The 22,187-nt window shown below is 39.8% G+C and overlaps 1 protein-coding gene and 1 pseudogene across 1 annotated transcript in view; both read left to right on the forward strand.

Annotated features, from left to right (window-relative positions):
• CNTNAP2 (contactin associated protein 2) overlaps window positions 1-22,187 on the forward strand; it is a 1,871,002-nt gene that overhangs the window by 1,456,728 nt on the left and 392,087 nt on the right. Inside the window, exon 14 of the mRNA XM_046668987.1 lies at window positions 2,707-2,863. Within this exon, the coding sequence (XP_046524943.1) occupies window positions 2,707-2,863 (157 nt within the window). The remainder of the gene's footprint in view (window positions 1-2,706; window positions 2,864-22,187) is intronic.
• Window positions 21,474-21,591, forward strand: LOC124244319 (uncharacterized; annotated as a pseudogene).

A 22,187-nucleotide genomic window follows, 5' to 3' on the forward strand; every position in this document is an offset into this window, starting at 1 on the left:
TCAGATGGGCAGAAGACAGGGTTTCTGAGTGGACCCTTGTCTCAGAGAACCGGCTTCTCCCTCTCTTCAGAACAGGGTACTGAAATCTCCCTCTCTACTTTACCAGATCAAGTCAAATGTATTTATTAAAATTCAGGTGTCACAAATGACCTCGCAAAAGGAAAAATGGTGACGTTTCCAAATTAAGTCAGCACAACTGGAAAATCTAGAAATTGGAAAATCTAGAAATTTGTGTGAAGTAGGAGAACACCTGAAGAACTTGCTTCCAAGTTCAGAGCATTTGCTCATTCATCACGTCAAGGCTGGGTCTTCCAGTACAGTTTCATGACTTTAAATTGCCCACCGGTAAAAATGAAAGAAAACTATTGGCATGTCTGAGAAAGCCCTGCAGCAGTTTTTACAAAATTCCCAGTATGACCCTTACTTACTTTATTGTATTATTTGCTGAGATGTTGTGACTGTTCGCATGATAACTCAGTGAGCACATGACTTTTTCTTCAACTTCATTTCTGAGCACTTACACAGATACTGGGACTAGTGTACACAACTGTCTGAAAGGGTGGGTGGGTTGTCACCATGGAATTTTAGCCATATACCTGGCTAAAATTGACTAGCCTTCTCGGTTTACTGGCCAGCACTGCCTCCATGAGATCCCATTCATTCCCCAGCTTCCTACAAGAGCCATCTGTTCTCGGGGGCTCAGCCTTCTCCCCTCCTTTCCCTCCTCTGCCTGCTGCTACCTGGCTTCTTCTTCCCATCGCTCACCTGAAACTCCTCTTAAGAATGTCTTCCATGACCATCTAGCTGTCAAATTAAAAGGAAAAGTTTAAATTCTCATATCTTAATGGACTTCACTATGAAATCTGACAAGGCTGACCACACTGTTTTTTTGGAAATCCTTTCCTTGTTGTTTTCTCTGTCCTCTCTGACTTCTTTCCTTCTTCATCTCCACTATGGCCATTTCCCTCTCTTTCTGTTCTCTAAATGCTGCTGTGATCTAAAAGATTCCAACGGCATATCTTCTGCTACCAATATTTCTGGTTTACCCTGATGGCTCCTAAAACGAGATTTTCAGCCCAGAAAATATTCTGAGATCCAGACTTCTCTAGCCAACTGCCTATTTCATGTATCAAGCTTATCATCCTTTCTTTGAAATTCTCTAAACTTCTAATCTTCCCACCCAATTATCCACCTTGGTGAAACACATCACCATCCTCTCAGTCACCTGAGCCAGAAACCTCAGGTTGATTCACAATCCCTTCTTCCCACCTTCTCTCCCACCCAAACCTCAACAGTCTCAGGCCATGTGTACCTCCTAAATCTCTATTTTCTCTTCCTTTCCATTTCACTGCTATTTTATTGTCTCTCCTCTGTGTTAACACATGAGCATCTCATCTGGCCTCCCTGACTCCATCCTCCAGAACTTTCTATTTCACCTTACGGTAAATTTTCAAAACACAAACTTGATCATGACAGTTCCCTGCTTAAAATCCTTTAATGGTTTCCCATCACTTTCAGGATGAAGTTCAAACCTTTTTTTTTTTTTTGGTGTTCTTTTAATTTAATTTTTTTTATTGTAGTAACATTGGATTATAACCAAACTTCTTAAATAGAAGGAAATAAACACTGAAAAGCAAAAAATAAACTAATGCAAAATAACTTATTATTTGGAAAAAGATTTTTTTGGTGATATGACCCTCATCTACTGTCCGTAACTACCTACTCATGCTACTCCCTCACACATCTCTTCAGCCCTATTCTACCATAAATGCATAGACTCCTTTGTACATTTTCCACCTAAAACTTTACCATTCTGCTCCTTTTGCCTAGGAGCCCTTAGCTCTCTTCTATCTTTATTCACCTGGGTAACTGCCACTCAACCTTCAAGACATAGCTCAAATATTTTACCTCTTCTAGTACCTTCCTTCATGACCTCCTTTTACTCACCCACCCTCCTGTGTGTTCATAATACCCATTAAACTGAATTCTCAACTTGTATCTTTTTCCTGTATTATTCTACTGAGTTTCTTAGAATGTTTGACACATAATGGAAACTCAAGGGATATGTGATGATTGGATGAATGAATGAGTAAATGATGGAATATCAGGCCAAATAATAAAAGAAAGTAATACCGTATAAAGAACATTGTCCAATGTCTTGTGAGATTTGGTGTCAGACGTCTGGTTTGTGAGCTAATCTGCTGTGTGATGGAAAAACTGCTTCATTTTTCAAGACCTTAGTTCTTTACCTGTTAAATAAAGAGATCGCACTAAGATGTAATGAAAGTCCATGTGTGGCTCTAATATCCCATAATTGCCATGACTGTCATTTCACAGAAAAGCATGACTAGTCATGACCTCAGTTGTATGTTACAGAATCAGTACATGGTCTCTATGCCTTCATTGGGGATCGCCTCCAGCTGGGCAGCCAATTTGCAGAATAGACTCCTAAATTACTGAAGCTTGGCATGTAAATGTTTCTTCCAAGGAAAGAGGTGCATATCCTGGTGGGAAAACTTGAGCTTACCATTCCCTCTGATATTTTTTGTTAAATATTCTTGTTATTGAAATCATTTACTTTCAAGAGAGTTGGTGATGTTCAGTCTCTCAGAGAGTGATATTCCTCCTGGGGAAGGTGGGTGAACGTGTGGCATTGTAATGACTCAGTCCTAGACCATCTCAACGTGCCTTTCTGCTTTCTCGTAGATGGAAGTCCTTACACATGGTGGGTTGGCAAAGCCAACGAGAAGCACTACTACTGGGGAGGCTCCGCGCCTGGGATTCAGAAATGCGCCTGCGGCATCGAGCGGAACTGCACTGACCCCAAGTACTACTGTAATTGTGACGCGGATTACAAGCAGTGGTGAGTGCGGTTGTCAGTCAAGCTTGCCCTCGTGGAGTGCCTTCAGGTCAAACTAATTAGATGGAAGAGAAAGCTTGAAAAGTGCCGAAATAGTAAGATAATAGCCTAGAAAGGTTTGGAACTAACCCAGTTGACAAATGTCAGGAACGTTCTGAAAAATATAAGGCAGAAAGCGGTCAGTGCAACGAGGATATGCATTTAGAAATAGAAGGACACATAATTGATGTGTTCATATTTTATTCAGAGAGGAAAATAATGAGCCATGTAGCAGGCATGATTTGCATTATAAAATGTGCTTTGTAACAATAGAGGGGATGGCCGAGGGCGGGGAGCCCGTGTGCAGGCGTGTGAGCACATCCACAGTAAACAACCTCCATCGGGAGGGCCTCCACCTCCTACAATGTTTGCTTTGAGTAGCTGGACAAGAAAAAAAAGAGAGGGAAAAAAAAGAAAAGGAAAAAATCGTTCTCTGCTCCTGTCTTCAGCAACAGTGCTTGCCAGTCTGTCCGCTTTTCTTTCATCTGCCTGGAACTGTTTATAACTCTGATACGAATCAGTTCAAGGAAGACCTATTTTGGGTTTCTTTCATCCCTCTGCTGGCTTTTGTCCCACTTCACAGTCAATGGCTGGGTCTATGTCAGTAACAGATAAAGATAAAATCAGCTGTCATTCCTTGTGAAAAAGAGGCCCCAGAAGTTTAGGTGGAAGAACATAAACCAGGTACGGTTCTTCCCAGAAGCACACATCCTGTACCTGCTTCTTACGATTTCAGAAGCGTGGGGATGCTCGGTTCCTGCCTCTGGACAGCAGCAGAGAGCACAGCCCTGCCTTTCCTCCCAGGTCCAACCACAGTTTCCTTCTGTCAGCCTCTGTTTTACGCTAGTTAGAAGACAGTTTACAAGACAAGTTCGTTCTACCAGTTAATCAAAAACTAATTCTAAATGTAGAATTATGTGATTTCCAGGTAGGATGTCTACCTGTTTTCAAAAAGCCATTTTTATTTTAGTAAATGAAATGAATTACCAAGGCTGTACATCTCAATGGCTTAGAATTTCTACGTGGGAGTATGTAAATAGCTATCATTACTCTTTAATTGTGTTTTCTGGTAAAGAGAAAATCATGGTATTCAATTTTTAATTTTATTTATTTGAAAGATGTGTCTACACACACACACATTTATATGCAATACAAAGATCGGAAGTCAAGAGAATGTAATCAAAAGGACACGAGCTTTGAAGTTAGCTTTTCATTTATTCAGTCAATCATTCATTCAGTCAGTCACTTACTCAACAAATATTGATCGAACTCTCATGTGCCAGAGAATCTTCTAGGTACTAGGGATAAAACAGTGGATGGCAAGAACAAAAATCCCTGCCCTGACTTATGTTCTTGTTGTCACTTTTTACTAGTTGTGTGTCCTTAAGCAAGTTCCATAGGCTCTCTCAGATTCCTTTCTGTTCAACATTGACTCAAGACCCCTTCTGGAAGCTGGCTTTGGGTGTAGCCTCTGCACCTAGATATGAGAACGCCGTTCCAGAGTGTTCATCATCCTGGCAACCCAGACCGTTTGATTCTTTTTGTCCTACCACAGAGGATAGTTGAGCTATTTAGGAAGAGGAAATCCAGTGCATAAATTCAAGCGCAATTCATTTTTGTCGGACATTATGCTAAGTGCTAAGGATGTAATGACAAATAGAACATGCTCTTTGTCCTTAAGGAGCTCAAAACCTAAGTGGAGTAAAAAGCCACATGCAAATAGACAATGTAGTATAATTAGTGCTCTAATGAAGACATGCACAGGATACAACAAAACCAGTGGGGGAAAATTTAAGTCTAACCGAGAGAGCGGAGGGAGGAGTTAGGAAAGTCCTCACAGAGAGAGGGATGCTCGAAAGAGAAGTAGGAGTTTACCACACATACTCTTTCATATAAGATATTCTTGGAGGAGAAGCATGAATAAGTATTGTCAGTACAGTGGATCTGGAATGTGATGTGGAGAAAAGAGGAGAAACCACAGTAAGGCTAAGCGTGTAGCTTTTAGTCTTTTAAGGGGGTGTTAGGAGTTTAGATTTATCAGCAACGAGCCCTGTGAAGGTTGGCTTGATGTGGGAGGTGGGTGGAGAGGAAGAAGATGTCACAATAGTCCTTGACAGGCATCGAGGGCTTAAGGTAAACGATGACATGACCATGGAGAAGGGGGAATATATATGAGATATTTGGGAAGTGACCTCTACAGGACTTGATACTTATGACTATGCAAGAAGAAAGACAGAAGTCTAGGTAGGCTCCCCACAGGGCACCTAGACATGGAGGGGAAGTAAGGCCATATATCAAGCTAAGGAATAAAGCTTTGAGCAAGTAGACGATGAGTTCAGCTTTGAAAGTATTCAATTTGCGGCATCAGCATAACGTCATGTCTAACCCCAGAGGGGCACCATTAGTGGGATTACTGATAAGAAACACGGATTTCAGAGAAATGTATTTGCATCTGAAACCATTTCCAAGAACATACCTGAGTTCAGATGACAGATGAGAACACTTATTGCAGACATACCGATTCTGCTTCACCCACAGACACAGCCCTCCAGCAAGCTTTCGATTGGGACATAATTTTCCAGTTGCTCAGGAACCCAGACACTGCTATGTCCTGTTCCCTTCTGGCTGAGTAGCAGCTAAGACGTCCTCACCTTGTGACTTCTGTAAAGTTTGTCTAATGTTCATAGTAGAAGCAAATTTTGAGCAAACTGAAAAGTGTAATGAATATGTTTATAATAAATAGCTATTAAAATGGCCTTCCCTATTCGCACAAGAAAGAAAGCTTTTGGAGGTGTCTTATTGATCTTTGAATTCACCAGCACCCAGCAAAGGGCCAGCCATGTGGATGCTTTAAAAATGGCCTAGATTTGCCACCTTTGAGGGAGGCTTTTAACCAATTGGAAACTTTTATTGTCTGACAATAAAACAAATCTTGGGGCCAGCCCAATAGTGTAGTGGCTAAGTTCACATGTTCTGCTTCAGTGGCCCAGGGTTCATGGGTTTGGATCCCGGACATGGACCTACCTATCCGTCATCGAGCCGTGCTCTGGTGGCATCCCACATACAAGATAGAGGAAGATTGGCATGGATGTTAGCTCAGGGACAATCTTTCTCAAGCAAAAAGAGGAGGATTGGCAAGAGATGTTAGCTCAGGGCCAATCTTCCTCACCCAAAATCAATCAATCAGTCAATCTTGACTGGCTGATTTTGTGAGAATTAAATAGAATCTAGAATATAAAAAACATTCTGTAAATTGTATGGTATGAGATGCATAGCTGTTTGCGGTTCTTAATTATGTAACTCTCATTGCAATTCTTAATGATTCCAAATGAATCTGAAGGAATGAAAACCGACTGTGGAAAGTGGGTCCCTTCATGCTTTGAACTTGCTGTGCAGCAGACCTCAAGTCGAATTCCATAGCGTCACCTGGCAGTGTTATGGAACAGGCTTTACGGGAGAACCTTACAAATCAGGGGTCACCAAGAGAAGAGAAGGTACAGGTCCCCAGCCCCATCATCCCTCTGAGAGAGATGCTGGAACCAGGCTGTCATGCTGAATGCATCGAGGATTTATGTCCCAAGGAACGCCTTGCTGCTTTTGCTCCCATAGGGCAAGAATGAGAGCAACTTTGTAGGTGGAAGAAAGTCAGACTCGGAGAGTACCAGATGAGCTGGGTGTAGGGGCCAGCTGTTTACGGGCATTGTCTGGGTGTCATATTCCCTCCAGGGGCAGGGAGGAAGCCACGCCCCCCCTAGGAGGCTGACTTCAGATGCAGCCTCTCCACTAGGAGAAGGGGGAGTACTTCCCAGCTGGTTCATTGTCCAGGCAACCGGAGTGTGTGCTCCCATGATCACTGGTATTCAATTCTTTTGGTCCTAGCACAAAGGAGAGCTGAGACTTTCATGAAAACAATAATTGATTACATATATCCAAGTGAAATTCACATATGTGAACCTGCACTCGTGGTGACGTAAAAGTAAAGATAGAGGTTCTACTGAATCTCTTGCTTTCAGACTCTGTGTCCACCTAAGAAAGCTACTTCTACTAATCTTACTGCAATCACAGCAATCATTTGATTAAAACGGCCTGAGACCAAATGGGTGCAGAGTTCTCCTGTGTCGTTTCCTCTGCCTGTGACCTAGTCAGGACATTTGACGTCTCTAAGTTTTCAGGTCAGCAGAATATGGATAGATAGTACTTCCTAATTCATGTAAAGATTTGGTAAAGTGCTGTCATAAATGATGTTTAAAATTACAGTAGGGTATATTATTTTTATTTTTTGCATGTTGAATGGACGTGCTAATTGTTAGCTAAAATCGTTACAATTTTCTTGGATTACAGATGCATAAAGTGGGGTCAAGGACAATTTTAATTACTTTCCAAAAATTATATTGGAAATGAGAAGCAGAGAGAAGAGTAAGACCCAAAATTTCCAGTCCAGTGTTTTTCTACAATATCATGATCAAGGAAGACTACTCACATTTTTTAATGTTTTTAATGATTTATGAATTTCATGTTTTAGCTAGCTATATGTAAGTTTTAAATTTAAAGCTTAAACAATAGACCACATGTTGTATGTGCTTTTTTTAAAGAACTCTAAAACTAAGATTGAGCATTTATTCTTATTTACTAGAGTAGAATACACAAAAATGGAGCCGGGATAAATGAGATTGTAGCTCAGAGCGTGATTGGGTCTCATAGCAAAGCAGCAATAGCCTGCGAGAAATATAACCAACTCAATAATTGTCTGATTATCTATGCTGGGAGAAGTTTTGCACAGTTATTTCTGAGATTGAATGTAATTTAACATTTATGATTTACTATTCACAGCAATAGTAAATATTCCCACCTACAGTGCCAGAATCCTAATTAAGCGAGCCTTGGTCTCAGCTAAGTACCCACCACTGGGTAATTCCTGGTTTCTTGCAGCCTGGCTCAATGAGCTAAATCATCGCTTCTGAAATTAGCAATTCCAAAATGGAATTGCCAGGGAAGGAATGCCATCCATTGCTTGAGTGCCCTTCTCTCGTACTTGTAGAATTTCTGCATAGTTGTGTCCTGGCCAAGATAAGCACATACTTCGGGGGATATAAGTGAGGTGAGCATCCATTAGCAGTCTTTGTGTTACAGTCAGTAAGCAGTTCCCACCTCAGCGTTGGAAAGGCCAGTCAAATACTACCCGGCTATGCCCTATTCCGGTGACCTGAATGGACCTGGCTTGTCTGTAGGGCTTTCCTTCCTAGACCGGACATAATCCCTGACCAACATTTTTAGGCAGCAGAACCTCTTTAAGGTTTCAAAGCCAGAAACTCACACTTGATTGGGTTAGCTTACCACCCAGCAACTAATTGCTCGATATTTTGAAAAGTAATCATTATATATTTTTTCATTGTTTATAAACAATTTTATCTTATCTTCTTAATAACATTTTTCCATGAAACAGGTCCACTTTTACTCAAAGTGAAATATTTATTCTTTATTGTGCATTCTCATTTGTCATTTTGCTCAAATAGTAATAGTGAAATTTATTGAGCGTTAATTACATGCCACACGTTGTTCCGAGTGCTTAAATGTTCCAAGTCATTTAAACATTCCATTGACCCTATGATGAAGGTACTATTTCATCCTCATTTTACAGATGAGGAAATTAAGTCCCAGAGAGGTTAAGTTACTTCCCCAAGGTCACACAGCTATCAAGTGGTAGACCCAAGAGTCAAACCCAGGGCAGGCAAACTCGACTCCTGCTTAGGTGTTACACAGTAAGGCATGAACTCAGTAAAAGTTTTAACATACACACTACATACAGTATGATTTCATTTTTTTCCAATTTTTTTATTCTCATAAAATATACATAACAATTTACTATCTTACCCGTTTTTTAAGTGTACACTACCGTGGTATTAAGTATATTCGTTCTTTTGTGCATAACCAGGCTCTAGATCCAGAACTCTTCATCTTGCAAATCTGAAGCTCTCTACCTATTAAACAAGAACTCCCATTCTTGCCTCCCCCAGCCCCTGGCAAGCACCATTCATTCCGTCTCGGTGAACTTGACCGCCCTAGCACCTCATAGAAATGCAGTCATGCAGTATTTGTCTTTTTGGGATTGGCTTATTTCACTTAGCATAATGTCCTTAAAGTTCTTCTGTGTTGTAGTATGTGTGTGTCAGAATCCCCTTCCTTTTTAAGGCTGAATAATATTCCACTGTACGTTTATGCCACATTTTGTTTATCCATTTATCCATCGATGAACACTTGGGTTGCTTCCATATTTTAGCGATGGTGACTAATGCTGCCAAGAACATGAAGATACAGTTTCATTTTTAATCTCTACTTTTACTCACCTCTGTGGTGTTCCTGATTTGGTTTTTTAAAAATCTCTTATTTTGATTTTATATTAAAAGTAATTTTATTATAAGTAACTTCAAATTATTTTCTAAATGTAACGTGATGTTGTGCCTAGCTCTGTTGCTTGCTAGCTCAGTGACCTTGAACAAGTTACCAAAGCTCTCTGTGGCTGTTTCCTTAGCACAAAATTGAAATAGTAATAATATCTACATTATATGGTAGATATAAAGTTTAGAAGAGAGGATACTCATAAGTGGGAAGGTACGTGCATATTTCACTGGGCAGTGCTCCACAAACATCTATTGTAATTGTCGTTACTATGTCCGGTAAGCCCACCTCAAACTACACACGCCCGTGTGCACACGTAGAGTTACCTTGTTGTTCCCCGAGCTGCAGCCTCATAGGGGTTCAAGAACACCTTCTCCCAGCCCTTCCACTCTGGCCTTATGCTGCCTGTCTTGAGATTCTTGCTCTGCCGCCAATGGCTGCCTCCATCTGTGACAATCCCTGATGCTCTTCTGGAGCGGAGAGGGCTCCTTAGTCATCCCCAGCACAGTGGAAACCATATTGTGTCTTTCAGTGAGACTCAGCTGAAGGCTTGGGGCTTAGAGAAATATGACACTGAGATAAACGTACAACTGCCACGTGAAATAGCCGCTCTTAGACACCACAGGCAGGGCTCTGATCCCCAAGTCCCTGCCTGGCTCACGGTGATCCTTCCCCTGATCTCAGCCCTGCTGTTACTAACAGTTTTCCTCAGGCAGCCCTGGGCATCGGAGTCTAAGCTGGAAGAAGTAAGTCCTTGCTTCCCATCCCAAGCCCTACCCCAGTTCCCAGAGGAGGAACTTTTGTTTCTCAGGTTGATTGAAAGTGCAAACATTAATTCCCTCTAGGAGAAAATTCTTAGTTGAAGCTACAAAGAGCTGTCTCTCACTGTGGGCTGGAACAGCTCATCACAGTAGCCCTTTCTGGGTACTTGGGTTTGTTGGGTACTAGGCTTTAGTCTTAGATGACACCTCTGTGGGACAACAGTGTGACCCAATGTATACAGTGACAACATCAGTTTTATTTCATAATCTCTCCTCATGAGGGGAAGAGAAGTCAAGGAATTGCCTTTTAAGGGCAATTTGGAAATTGCTATCAAAACTTTAACACATATATTCTTTGACTGAATCCTTCATGGATGGCATTTACTCTCTTGAATGAGTACAAAGAAATATAAGTACTAAGATTTTATTTTCCATTTTTTTTGTAGCAGTTGAAACAAAATAAAACCAAACAGAAATGTCTATTAATAGTTTTAGATAATTATACTGTTATTAGGCTTTAAAGGAAGGAACTAGATATGTAAAAATTTGCATAGAAAGATGGCCAAGATGAAAATGCAAAAAGCAAATTGCAGAAGAGTATATATGATGCCAGTTTTTAAAGAAAAAAATGCATATACAAAATTGCATGCAGATCCATAGCCCTTGTACTTGCATAGACAAGTTCTGAAAACCATAACGAGTAGTAGTTAACACAGTGCACTAAGGAGGTGGGGTCTTATGGAAGACTTGTCTTTATCCCATTCTACATCTTATTTACCCTTTGAATTCTTTGCCATGATTATATTTAACCTGTTGGATTAAAATTTTTAAAAGTAGTTTAAAAAACTAAAAAAGTAAGGACCCTCCCTCACAGGCATTCTTTTATATCATAAATCAACATTCAACTGTTCCCTTAAGAAAAAGCAGATAGAAGAATAATTTTCAACAACAACAAAAGAGCATCCCTGTTCTTGACTCTGCCAGCCCCAGTACTGGAATGAGTTTCTGGGAAAACTGGAGGATCTCTCTCATTTAACACCGTGAAACTGAGAACATTCATGGCCTTAGCCTATAGGCAAAATATATTTTTTCTCCTTGATCCGAATTCTGTGAAACTCATGTTTGTGCTTTTAATCCTTCTGGGATCCTGCTTGGAATAAGAATCCCTTTACACCCTAATACTCTGTGGCCTTATTCATGCATATTACAGGAATGTGATATTAGGAGGAGTTTTGACAACAATTATAAGTAACACTCTTCTGGTTGTAAACTGACCAGAACAATAGCTGATTTTCAAATAAATGTGTGTGTATGTATAAAACAAAATATAAAAATAGGTGGCTATTGGTATGTTTCCTTTTTAGATACATAAATGGAAATGCCCTTTTGATCTAATGAAGGCCATCTTCAATAACTTAAACTTTGTTTTTAAAAAAGAACGAAAAAAAGAGAGAAAAAGGAAACGCTTTATTTTAATCTTATTTAACCCCAAAACGTGTGTTTCAGCATCAGCGCAGGGCTAGAGCGGATTTCAGAAAGGTTCTACAGCCCATGCATTTTATTCCTCATCCTACTCTGCTCAAGTTTCCTGGCCAGCTTTCCTCTAGTGGAAAGTTGCATCTAAATAGGATATTCCTTGAAAGTCTAGCAGCTGAGATTGTTGAGAAGAGTAACTACTTTTCAATATGTGGGTCAGGGCTAAGAGCCGAAGGCAAGGCTTCTGCTCTTTCATTAGAAATTCACCTTGGGATATGAAATAGGAACTGTGAGCGAGGCTCATCCGGGCGAGCGCTGGACACTTCAAGACACAAGGTAGCCCTGTGCGTTAAAAGACCTATTGGCAGTGGGGGTGGGGAAATGGCTCTCGGAGCTTCCAGCAGAAGCATAAAAATGATATATTATCTTCTGTCTCAGGGATATTTTGGTGCCAACTTGCTTGGCACAGCATCGAATCCTCCTGTCACCTCATGGATTGTATCATGACAGAAAGGTAATTGGGCACCGGAGAAGATGTCAGCAAAGTGTCAATATGGTTTGACCACTGCCCCTAAATAATATTGATGACAGGAAAGGAAGAGAGATTAATCAGGTGTGAGCCTGTCAAATGTTTAGAGCGTGCTGTGGGTTCCCAAAATAGATACAGCCTACCAACAGAATGCTAAATGGACATGAACAGAGTGTATTATTTAGTCATCTTGAGAAAAACAGAACTAAGATCCATGAGAGCTTTATGAGACAGCACAGTTCGTTTTCCATCAGCATTTCTCTCCCCAACATGCTTTAAAAAGAGGGAGATCTATGATATTTTCTAGAAAAAAAATTGCATTCTCCCTAAAAAAATCAACATGAAAAAAGGATCAAATTAAATGGCAAGTCATTAAATTTAAAGCAAATTGCTGATGAAGCAATTTTGAGGCACATTATAATTGTGGATCATAGGGAAAACCACACATGATGCAGCCTATTTGTTTGTTTGTTTACTCCGTGTTCCACTGAAAGATCAAATCCGTTACACCTGAAACTTGTCATCACGCTTCCCTTCCATGCCAGCCACCTCCCCTGGGCCTGTCACAGACTCCTGATCCTCTGTTACTATGGCTTTTCTCTTAGATCGAAATCTAGGTTGTGAACAGTATTGCAACAACCTCCAAAAATAATTTTCAACCTTGGAGCTCCCTCCATCCTTCGACTTTATAACTGTGATTATCACTGACTGGCTTCATATAAATTAGAATCACCTAGGAAGCGTTAACAGTTACTGATCATCAGGCCCTGCCTCACACTAATTAAATCAAAATCTCTGGGCATTCCTGGATTTTGCAAACTCTTGAGGTTTCCAGTGTGTAGGCAGGGTTAAGAACCACTGATTTTGGTTTAAGTTGAGCTTAGTATAATAAAACAATAAATATATAAGAGTTGCTTAAACAAGATGAAAGCTTATTTCCCTTTTGTGTGAAAGGAGCCCATGCTCCTTCAGACAGCCTGTTCTGGCATTCTTAGGGTTTGACCACATCCTCAGGGTCCAGGCTTCTAGAGCTCCAGCAACCACGTTCAAATTCCAGAAGGTGGAGAAGGGGAAAAAGAAAGCATGACTCCTCCTTCTGAAAATGACTTTACATAACTCCCATTGACGTATCATTAGCTTGAAATTAGTTACATGACGACATCTAGCTGCAAAGATGGCTAGGTTTTGTAACCTTTAACTGAGTATGAATGTACCTCACTAAACATGAGGATTTTGTTACCAAAGAACAAAGGGGAAATAAGCCTTAAGAGGCAACTAACAGTTTCTGTCCCAGCTGTTAATTCTTCTGTTCCTGTGTGCTTCCTGTTCATATACCTTCCGGAGCTCCCTGTTAGCTCCCTGAATACCTATTCAATAACTATATGCAATTTGAATTAAATTTGTAGCATTTTTGAAATTTAGGTTTTTTTGTGTTTGTAAAATTTCTTTTTGTCGTGAACCATAAACACAGAGACACACACTTATACTTTAATCTTTAAATTTCAATTGACAAGCAGAGAAATGATTGGATAGTGAAGGCTTTATCCATTTTCTTATTTTCATCCTAACTAATGAATTAAAGAGGGATGATATGGGCATTATGGGATTTCCCATTGTAATAGCCCTGTTTTATGGCAGATGCCATTAGCCTACATTGCAGGCCATTCTTAATCTGGCCTTAATCTGTTATTTGCAGCCTGTTAAACTGCTCATGATCCAGGTAGCCTCAATTCCATTAGCAGTGAGATTTCATAGCTAGGACAATGCTGGAAAATAACATGCACTATTATTTTCTATTATTATTATTTGGGAGATATTTTGGTTGGATTACTGCATCACACAGAGACTATCCTGTTTCCCAATGGCTTTGGTGTAATAGTCAATTATAAAATAGATTTTTCTAGAGTTGTTTCTTTCATTCATTCATTTAACCAGTTAATTCAGTGAGCCTCCATTATGCACTTTGCTAGTACCAATGACAATAAAGGACAATGCCACCTCAGCTGCTTCTTAGCTGTATGACTTTGGCAAGTTACTTAACTTTTCTCACCTCAGTTTCCTCATCTATAAAATGAGAATGATAATATCATCTCCCTATAGAGTTTTGTGAAAATTCATATTTTTATGCAATGTTTGTTATTCTTTTCTCAGGCTTCTGAATTTCAGAAGCTTGTAAGCCTAATAAAGGGGGAGCAATGGGCCAAATAAACAAGCAATGAGGTGAGTTTATTCAACCAACATTTATTGAGTACCTACTATGCACAGAGAGAGTATAAATACGGGAGGGGAATTCCTTGATGAGAGTACAGGGTACCACTAAGACCCAGGCGTGGGACTTTAGATGCACATTTTTCAAATGAAAGAGAACTTGAAAACCCTTCTAGAGAAGGAAGACCTTCCAGAGAAAATTGTTAAGAATGATCCTGTCAAGTCCCAATTAGCCGCATACAAATTATCCCCATTGTAGACCATCCATAGTACATGTTTCTAACATAGAAAGCATTACAGTAATCACATCTAATCCTTGTTACACTTTAAATATGCACGTCAATACAAATTACAAATATTGAAAAAAGATGAAAAGGGAAATAAATCAAGAAATGTAGTGACGTAAAGAAAAACAGTGATATGAAACAACCAATTTTTCTTGTTAAGAGCAGCCTTCTCATATCTAAATGTGTGTATTGGTTTTGTGTTGGCTGTGCTCCAACCTGCTTGTAGTTTAAAGTCAACAGTGGGAGAAATCAGTCACTGACGCTAAAGTGCCAGCAGCCTTCTGAAGGGTCAGGCCAGGGCGTCTGCAGGGCCACAGCCCAAGCTTCCCTCCCCCTCCTTTTGAAGGACTCAGACAGCCTCTTGGACTGCCATAAAGATACCGATGGCTTTTCAGGGACTGCTCACTGTTGGAGGGAATTCTGGAGAGAATGTGATAATATGCAAATGACAGCTGGATTTTTCCCTAGTCATGGATTATTTTCCACAGTGGGTCCATCGTACCGTTTGTTTGCCCCACGATGCGTGGTCCAGGCCAACTGGTTCAGGCTGCAAAGTCTAGGAGCCACTCAAACTACCCACAGTATTTCCTGTGACTGCCCATCCATTCCAACTCTAGGAGCAATTCAGACCATGTTCATCTCTATTACCTCTCTCAAGACTGCATTCAGAAATAGAAAATAGGCTGAAGAGGCATGAGAGATGGTTATGAGTTGTTAGTAAAGAAGGGATGCAAAAATCAGCTTATTTGTTGTAATGTATTCCAAGCTCCACATGAGGCATCAGTGTGATGTGGCTACCAAAATACACAACAAAATGAAATACTCTTCATAATACCCTAGTCAAATGTCCAGATCTCAGGAGTCTACCGCAAGCATCAGTTAGACCACATCTGAAGTATTATATCCAATACTGAAAAACTAGAACATGGGAAATGACATCATGGAATTTGACAAGGATTCTATATAAGGAACAATCAAGGAAAAGAGAAAGGAGGAAAGGACAGTAGGTGAGAAGGCAAGCCATTGTTCAGTGCAAGAACCCCTTCCCTAGTGTTATGGGTTAAGTTGTGTCCCCTAAAGAGACATGTTGAAATCTTAACCCTGGTGCTTGTGAATGTGACCTTATTTAGACATAGGGTCTTTGCAATGTCATCAAGTTAAGATGAGGTCATGAGGGTGGGCCCTAATCCACTATGACTGGTGTCCTTTTAAGAAGAAGAGAAGAGAGACAGAGACAGACACGTAGAGAAGAGAACACCATGTAAAGACTCACACACAAGGAGAACCGTGTAAGGACAGAGGCAGAGATTGGAGTGCTGTGTCTCCCAGACAAGGAATACCAGGATGGCCAGCAACGCCAGAAGCTAAGAGAAAGGCATGACACGTACTCTTCCCAGACCCTTCGGAGAGAGCACAGCCCTGCAGACCTCTTGATCTTGGATTTCTGGCCTCTGGAACTGTGAGAAAATAAATTTCTGTTGTTTGAAGCCACCCAGTTTGTGGTAATTTTTTACAGCAGCCACAGGAAACAGACATCCAGAAAAGCTGGCTCCCAAGCCAGTGCACTTTCGTGTTGGACAGCTCTGGGCGTTTACTGAGGGCTTCCCAAACGCCAAGCACCACTCTGAGCACTTTGTCTGCATCATTCATGTAATCTTCACCACAACCCTCTAACGTGGGCACCATTTTTAGGTCAAGTTTATAAATAGGGAAACCAAGGCTTAATGAGGTCGATTAACTTGCCCAAGACCACACAATTAGTAAGTGGTGAATGCGATGAATGGAGGCAGTCTAATGCTGGAACCCAAGATTTGAACCATTATGCTACACTTCTTGAGAGAACGGAGAGCTAGCGCAATGGGTCAGAGAGATAAAAATAGAAAGGAGCGATGTAGCAGAGAAAGCATCGAGGTGCTACAATGTCTCTTTGAGAAAGATGAAAGAAGTAAATGCAGCCTTAGACTGTCCGCCAGGGACCCTTGGCGGAGTATAGGAACTGAGCTGCATGTAAGAACAACAAATCAAGGTAGACGGAGAGTTGTTAACGCCTCTCAAATCAGAGAGAAACAGAACACAGGTGGAAATTGGGACCAATAAGGGAGATCCAAAAAAGTTTCTAGGAAGAATAGGCAAAGTAAATAAAAATGAACCATTCAATGCCAAACTATTAAACTAAGATACATAAAATCGAAAGGATGCTTTATTATCAATATGCCATTATTATTATTTTATTGAGTGTAAAAATATATATGTAATGCCTCTGTTTTCTCCAACAGTGCTTGAGCTCCTGCCATAGATCTTTTCTACAGCCACTAGCTGTGAGTAGTACGTATGTGGCTTCTCCCCAGTCTCCTAATCACTTTCTGAAAAAGACTGAGCTTCTTTTTCTGTCACCTGAGTGTTCCTGCACAAACCAGTCTTTACAGTTTTTGTCTGGATTTTCCTCCCATGTCCTCATATTCAGTGATCTGCTTGCCTACCATTCTTCTCTGTCATCGTGAAGAACATACGTCCGTTCCCAGGAGCCCGTCGTCCCATGACCATGTGTCAGGGCTGTCGTGACTCCCAACCAGATCTGCTTTTTACAGCTAAGTTGTCCTTCTTTGCCAGTTACAGCCGTCACCTGGGGTCCCTGCAAACCCCAAGAGATGTCCCCAAAGCCTCCCATTAACTCCCAGCAGGTCTTGCTCTCTAGAGATGCAGCACAGTCTTACTCTACTGTGAATTTCCAGCTTTTTTTGCTTTTTGCTTTTTTACTGTAGGTCCCATCATTCATTGGCAAACTTTTGGAAAGAAAAGAAATTCTAAGAAGTTAATTGTGCAGATAAATACTTCACTTAATGCTATAAATAAGCCAATTTTATTTTTTCATAAACTTTATTTTTTAGCGCAGTTTTAGGTGCACAGCAAAATTGAATGGAAAGTACAAGAATTTCTTTATATTCCCTGCCCCAACGCTACACAGCCTCCCTTGCATCGACGTCCCCACCAGAGTGGTACATTTGTTACAATGATGGACCTACGCTGACACATCATTATCGCCAAAGTCCATAGTCTACATTAGGGTTCACTCTTAGTTTTGTGCATTCTATGAGTTTGGATAAATGTGTAATGACATGTATCCACCACCATAGTCTCACACAGAGAAGTTTCACCACCCCAAAAATCCTTTGTGCTCCCCCAGTTCATCCCTCTTTCCCCTCTAACCCCTGGCATCCACTGATCTTTTTATTGCCTCTGTAGTTTTGCCTTTTCAGAATGTCATATAGTTGGAATCATGTAGCATGTAGCCTTTTCAGATTGAGCAAATTTTACTTTAATGATGAAAAAAAGTTAAACGGTCTTTGGAAGTATTTAGAGATGGTGACATTGTGAAAACAAATATATTTCATTATCCTCAGCTTGAAATTTAAATCAGATGCATATGTTCTTTGAGCTGGTATATCTTCTTCAAATGAAATCCTAGTTGAGAGTCCAGTATGAACTGAGAGTAAAATGGAGCATCTTGGGGTGAAGGGAGAGAGTGGTTAAGAGCTCCACGAACGACACACATCCTACATGCGTCCTCAACAATGGACGTTAAAGACTTGTGTGAAACCTCCGGTGCTGCGTGAAGTACAGCATAAGAACTGCAGACTTCAGAGATTAGGACTTGAAAGTTTAGTGAGTTCACAGTAGGAATACAACAAAAATGCCTTTTTCTTCCATAATAAAATGTGAAAAGCAGTCCATAAAATTGTCAGAGTTCATCTGATCTGTCTGATTTATGCTTGTTAATCCCTTGTCATATTCTTCCTCAGGTTTGTTCAAGATCTGATATTTATAGACCAAAGATATTACTAATAGTCAAAATTCAGAGAAAATTAAAGTCGACAGCTTTTTACCTGTTGAATGCATCAAATCACTATGATCTTCATATAATTGCCTCCTTTCCAAATTAAAATTAAAGTTTGATTGATTGGTATACAGATTGTAGTCCATGAAAAATCTCTAATCTTTGTACCAACGTTTATCTTGTGGATATTTAGGATAAATGTCAAAAAATTAGAAAGAGGAAAAAAGGTCTTATAGGGGAAAACTGAGAACACCAGGGAAATCTACATGAAGAAAATAGTGTTTTTAAAATACTTTATAGATTCAAAATCAAATAATAAGACAATAGAGGTTTTGGCTCTTAAGACAGGTTGACATATTTACAAGTAGTTTTGATGATTTGGAGATGTCTGAAGAGTATATTTCCTCTCTAATTTGAATTATGTATAATACCGTAATTAATTACACAAAGTTGAATTACTGATAAATGCCAAAGAAACTAATTTAAATTGACATTCATCTCCAAAGTCAGCTCCTACATAATCACAGCAGTTTCAAGGTTTAATGTTTACTATAATAAGACAATAAAACAACTGTACATATTCTAAAGGGTAGAAGAAACTCCTTCAAAAATGAATATAATACTTATATATTATATTTAGTTTAGAAGGAAAATGGACAATGTTCTGTTCTCCCAAATAGCTATTGTCCTCTCCACTGGATCTTTCCCTCAATCGTATCCAACCTGGTGGGTGTCAGCAGCAATGTAGACTATACTGAGAAAAATTCTGAAGGTCTGGTTAGAATGGTGGAAATACTGTGGACATTGTAGATAAATAGCTAAAAAAGAAGTCTGAGATACTCTAAGTCTTAGAAAAGTGGAATAAAGATGATTTCAAATATTGTGGAATAAGTCAAACAGCTTCTAGGTTCAAAAGAATTGGGAGGCATAGGCTAGTAAATTGGCCCAATATCATTGTTCTTTCAAATAAATTTCTAAATCTAAGTCATTCCTTTGCACACATGCAATATCTTCAGAATTTCATGGAGTAAAATAAGCTGTATTTCACCAATAAACTTTGAAATGTTAAACTAAATGCAGAAAAGCTCTTTCTCGATTCAGAAATGACTACAGCTGCTGCCGGGGGAGTTTTCTCTTCAGCACAGCGTGTGCAGCCCCCCGGGGCAAGCTCTTGGCCATTGCACTATTTTCCTCTTAAGGAACTTCCTATACCTGTCAAATCAGTGGTTTTCCAGCCAGTGTGCCTATTTTGTATAATCTGCATTTATGCAGGAGGGTATTGTTCTAAATGGTTAACTTACGATTCTGTACATGGAGGGATTTGGGCATATAATTGAGAGAGTACTGAATTTTGCCACCAACTGGTCATGTGGCCTTTAAGCTGTTAGTCTTCCAGAGTTTTGTTTCTTCACCCTGTATAGTGGCACCTAGTTAGAACTCAGTTCTTCCTCTAAAGTATGAAATTAATTGGTGTGTTGCTTATTTCTGCGATTCTCTAAGGCACTTGGCCTTAGTTAGCAAAAGTTTCCCAGCTCTGAGGTTTCGAAATCACTCTATGATGGAAAGTCAACATGCCATGCGGTATTGAGCAGTAAGGGAATTAAACCATAAGAGTTACTTGGAAATGCAGAAGAGATCTGAAGTGTCTAGGTCAAGGTTTTTTACCTAAGAGGGCAGAGGAAGTTACAGATATAATCTCCAGCTCTAGAGTCATGAACTTGGTTCTAAATAACCACATTACCACAAAATGGCAGAGATATATGTCTCGGAGTCTATGAACATAGCAGGTTCTTACAGGCAGTTTGTAAATGAAGCCCAGCAGATGATAAGCTGGCTTAACATCCTATTCACAATATGTGTGGTACCCTCCCCCAAACACGTAGATTTGTAATTTATCTAGTTCTATTGTTGCTGATTTACTAAAAGCCTTTTGTGCCTCCTCCTGTTGCATTTCAATTTGCAAGACAAATACAGACACATTTGGGATGACTTGATTTACTTAATGAATTTTGGAGCTGACTTTGGTAGAACATTTAGCTATGTCTTTGGTCATACAGTTTAGAAATTTCCCTGGCAATCTGATGCAGTTATTCTTTTCACTTAAATCTTTCTTTAAAAAATACTCAGGCTGAATTTAGTAGTCTGTATTTATTTGCATCAGCTCACAATCGGATTTTATGCCACCTTTTGGTCAACTGCGAGTTGAAATTGTATAAGTGAAACAATTTACCAGATTATGTTAAATCAGGGCTGAGAGAGAATATATTTTGAAGTATGGTTCAAGGTTAGTGATTAAATTGTGTCCTTCTATATTTTTAGCTACTTTTTGAACTATTATAAATATCCAGTGAATTTATTTATGCTCTTACCCTTTTGTTCTAGTCATATAATTTGCGATTAAAACCAAAACTTCATGTTAGAATAATATTATTTTTCATCTAATATGTTAGAAAAAAATCTTAGTTTACCTCTTTTGTTCTAAATTCTTTAAAAAAAGATCTGTACATTTGCCCTCTCCACTTCATTATTTTTCTCCTCGTTGTAAATGTTTGTCTGGAAGTCACGTATGCGCTGTAGCACACAGGACGTCAGACTATTAGAACAGATGTAACATTGCACTTGCTGTAAACCCTTATTTTCATTCCTCACTTAGCTTCATAAAACTCTTCTTTTAGATTGAATCTGGTAAAAGCTAAACAGAAAGTGTACTTGTTGAGAGGCGAAGAAAAAATTGTCAAGCAAATTAAACTTGACCTTTCTTGTGCTCTTTAAAACAAAGATTGATTTTTTTTATAATTAACACTAAAATAGCTAAACATAACGACTTAGCACGTTAGGTCTTGATATTAAATTTATTTAAAAAGCAAGTCATTTTGTGGAGAGCAAATTTTTTAAAAAGATGTGATTTTAGATCACCAATATGGGCACACAGATCCATCTCTTTTCCAGGGTTGTATTTTTGCACGTGGTATTTTTTTGTGCTCGCCTATATGGACCAGTGGATCTTGACCTCTTACCAAGTGTGAGTAGGTATTGCCAGAGGCTGGTCACTCAGGTAAGGGTTAATCTGAAAGGCAAACACATTGTTTCTTGGCCTTTTGGCTAAAACCAAGTGTAGTATCTGTTCTTACCAGTTTATCTGGAAAGCAGAGAGGGACTGGTTGTAAAAGAGGGTAAAATATTAGAGAGGTGAAATTTTTTGTTTGCAGCATCCTGGGATGTGAATACCAAAGAGAATAAACAGCTCAAATGGAATGATATACGGTACTATTGAGAGGGTCTCCTGGAGTTGGTTTTGCTTCATTCAACTATGAAATGACTACATGTATTCATTTATATTTATCTGTCTCCATCTTCATTTTGAGGATATGATAAACATGTGTTTCTCCTTTGTGTCTTCTTTCTTCGAATCTATCTTCTTGAAACAAAATAAACAAAAATGACAATGCTGCACCCCCTCACCCTTTGATAATCAGCATGGGTCTTGACATGCAAACACTGATTTTCGGGACACAGTACTCAAGATAGGAAACACAAGTGTTGACTTCCTGTTTCCTTCCTAAATGGAGCTCGGTAGGTTTCTGTGCTCCTTTGATACAGAAAACGAAATAAAACAAAAGAGTGAATGAGTTAGAACTAGCTTTGGCCGCCATGGATAATGTTGAACCCATTGCTATAGGGCAGGAAAGGCATCAGATTACCCAGCAAGACCTGCCTCAGTCTCTGCCAGTATTTTCTATGGTGTCAAGTCGCACTCCGCACCCCCCCCCCCCCCCCCCCCCCCCCCCCCCCCCCC

This window comes from Equus quagga, chromosome 8 (assembly GCF_021613505.1).
Source record: "Equus quagga isolate Etosha38 chromosome 8, UCLA_HA_Equagga_1.0, whole genome shotgun sequence".
Classification (NCBI taxonomy): Eukaryota; Metazoa; Chordata; class Mammalia; order Perissodactyla; family Equidae; genus Equus; species Equus quagga.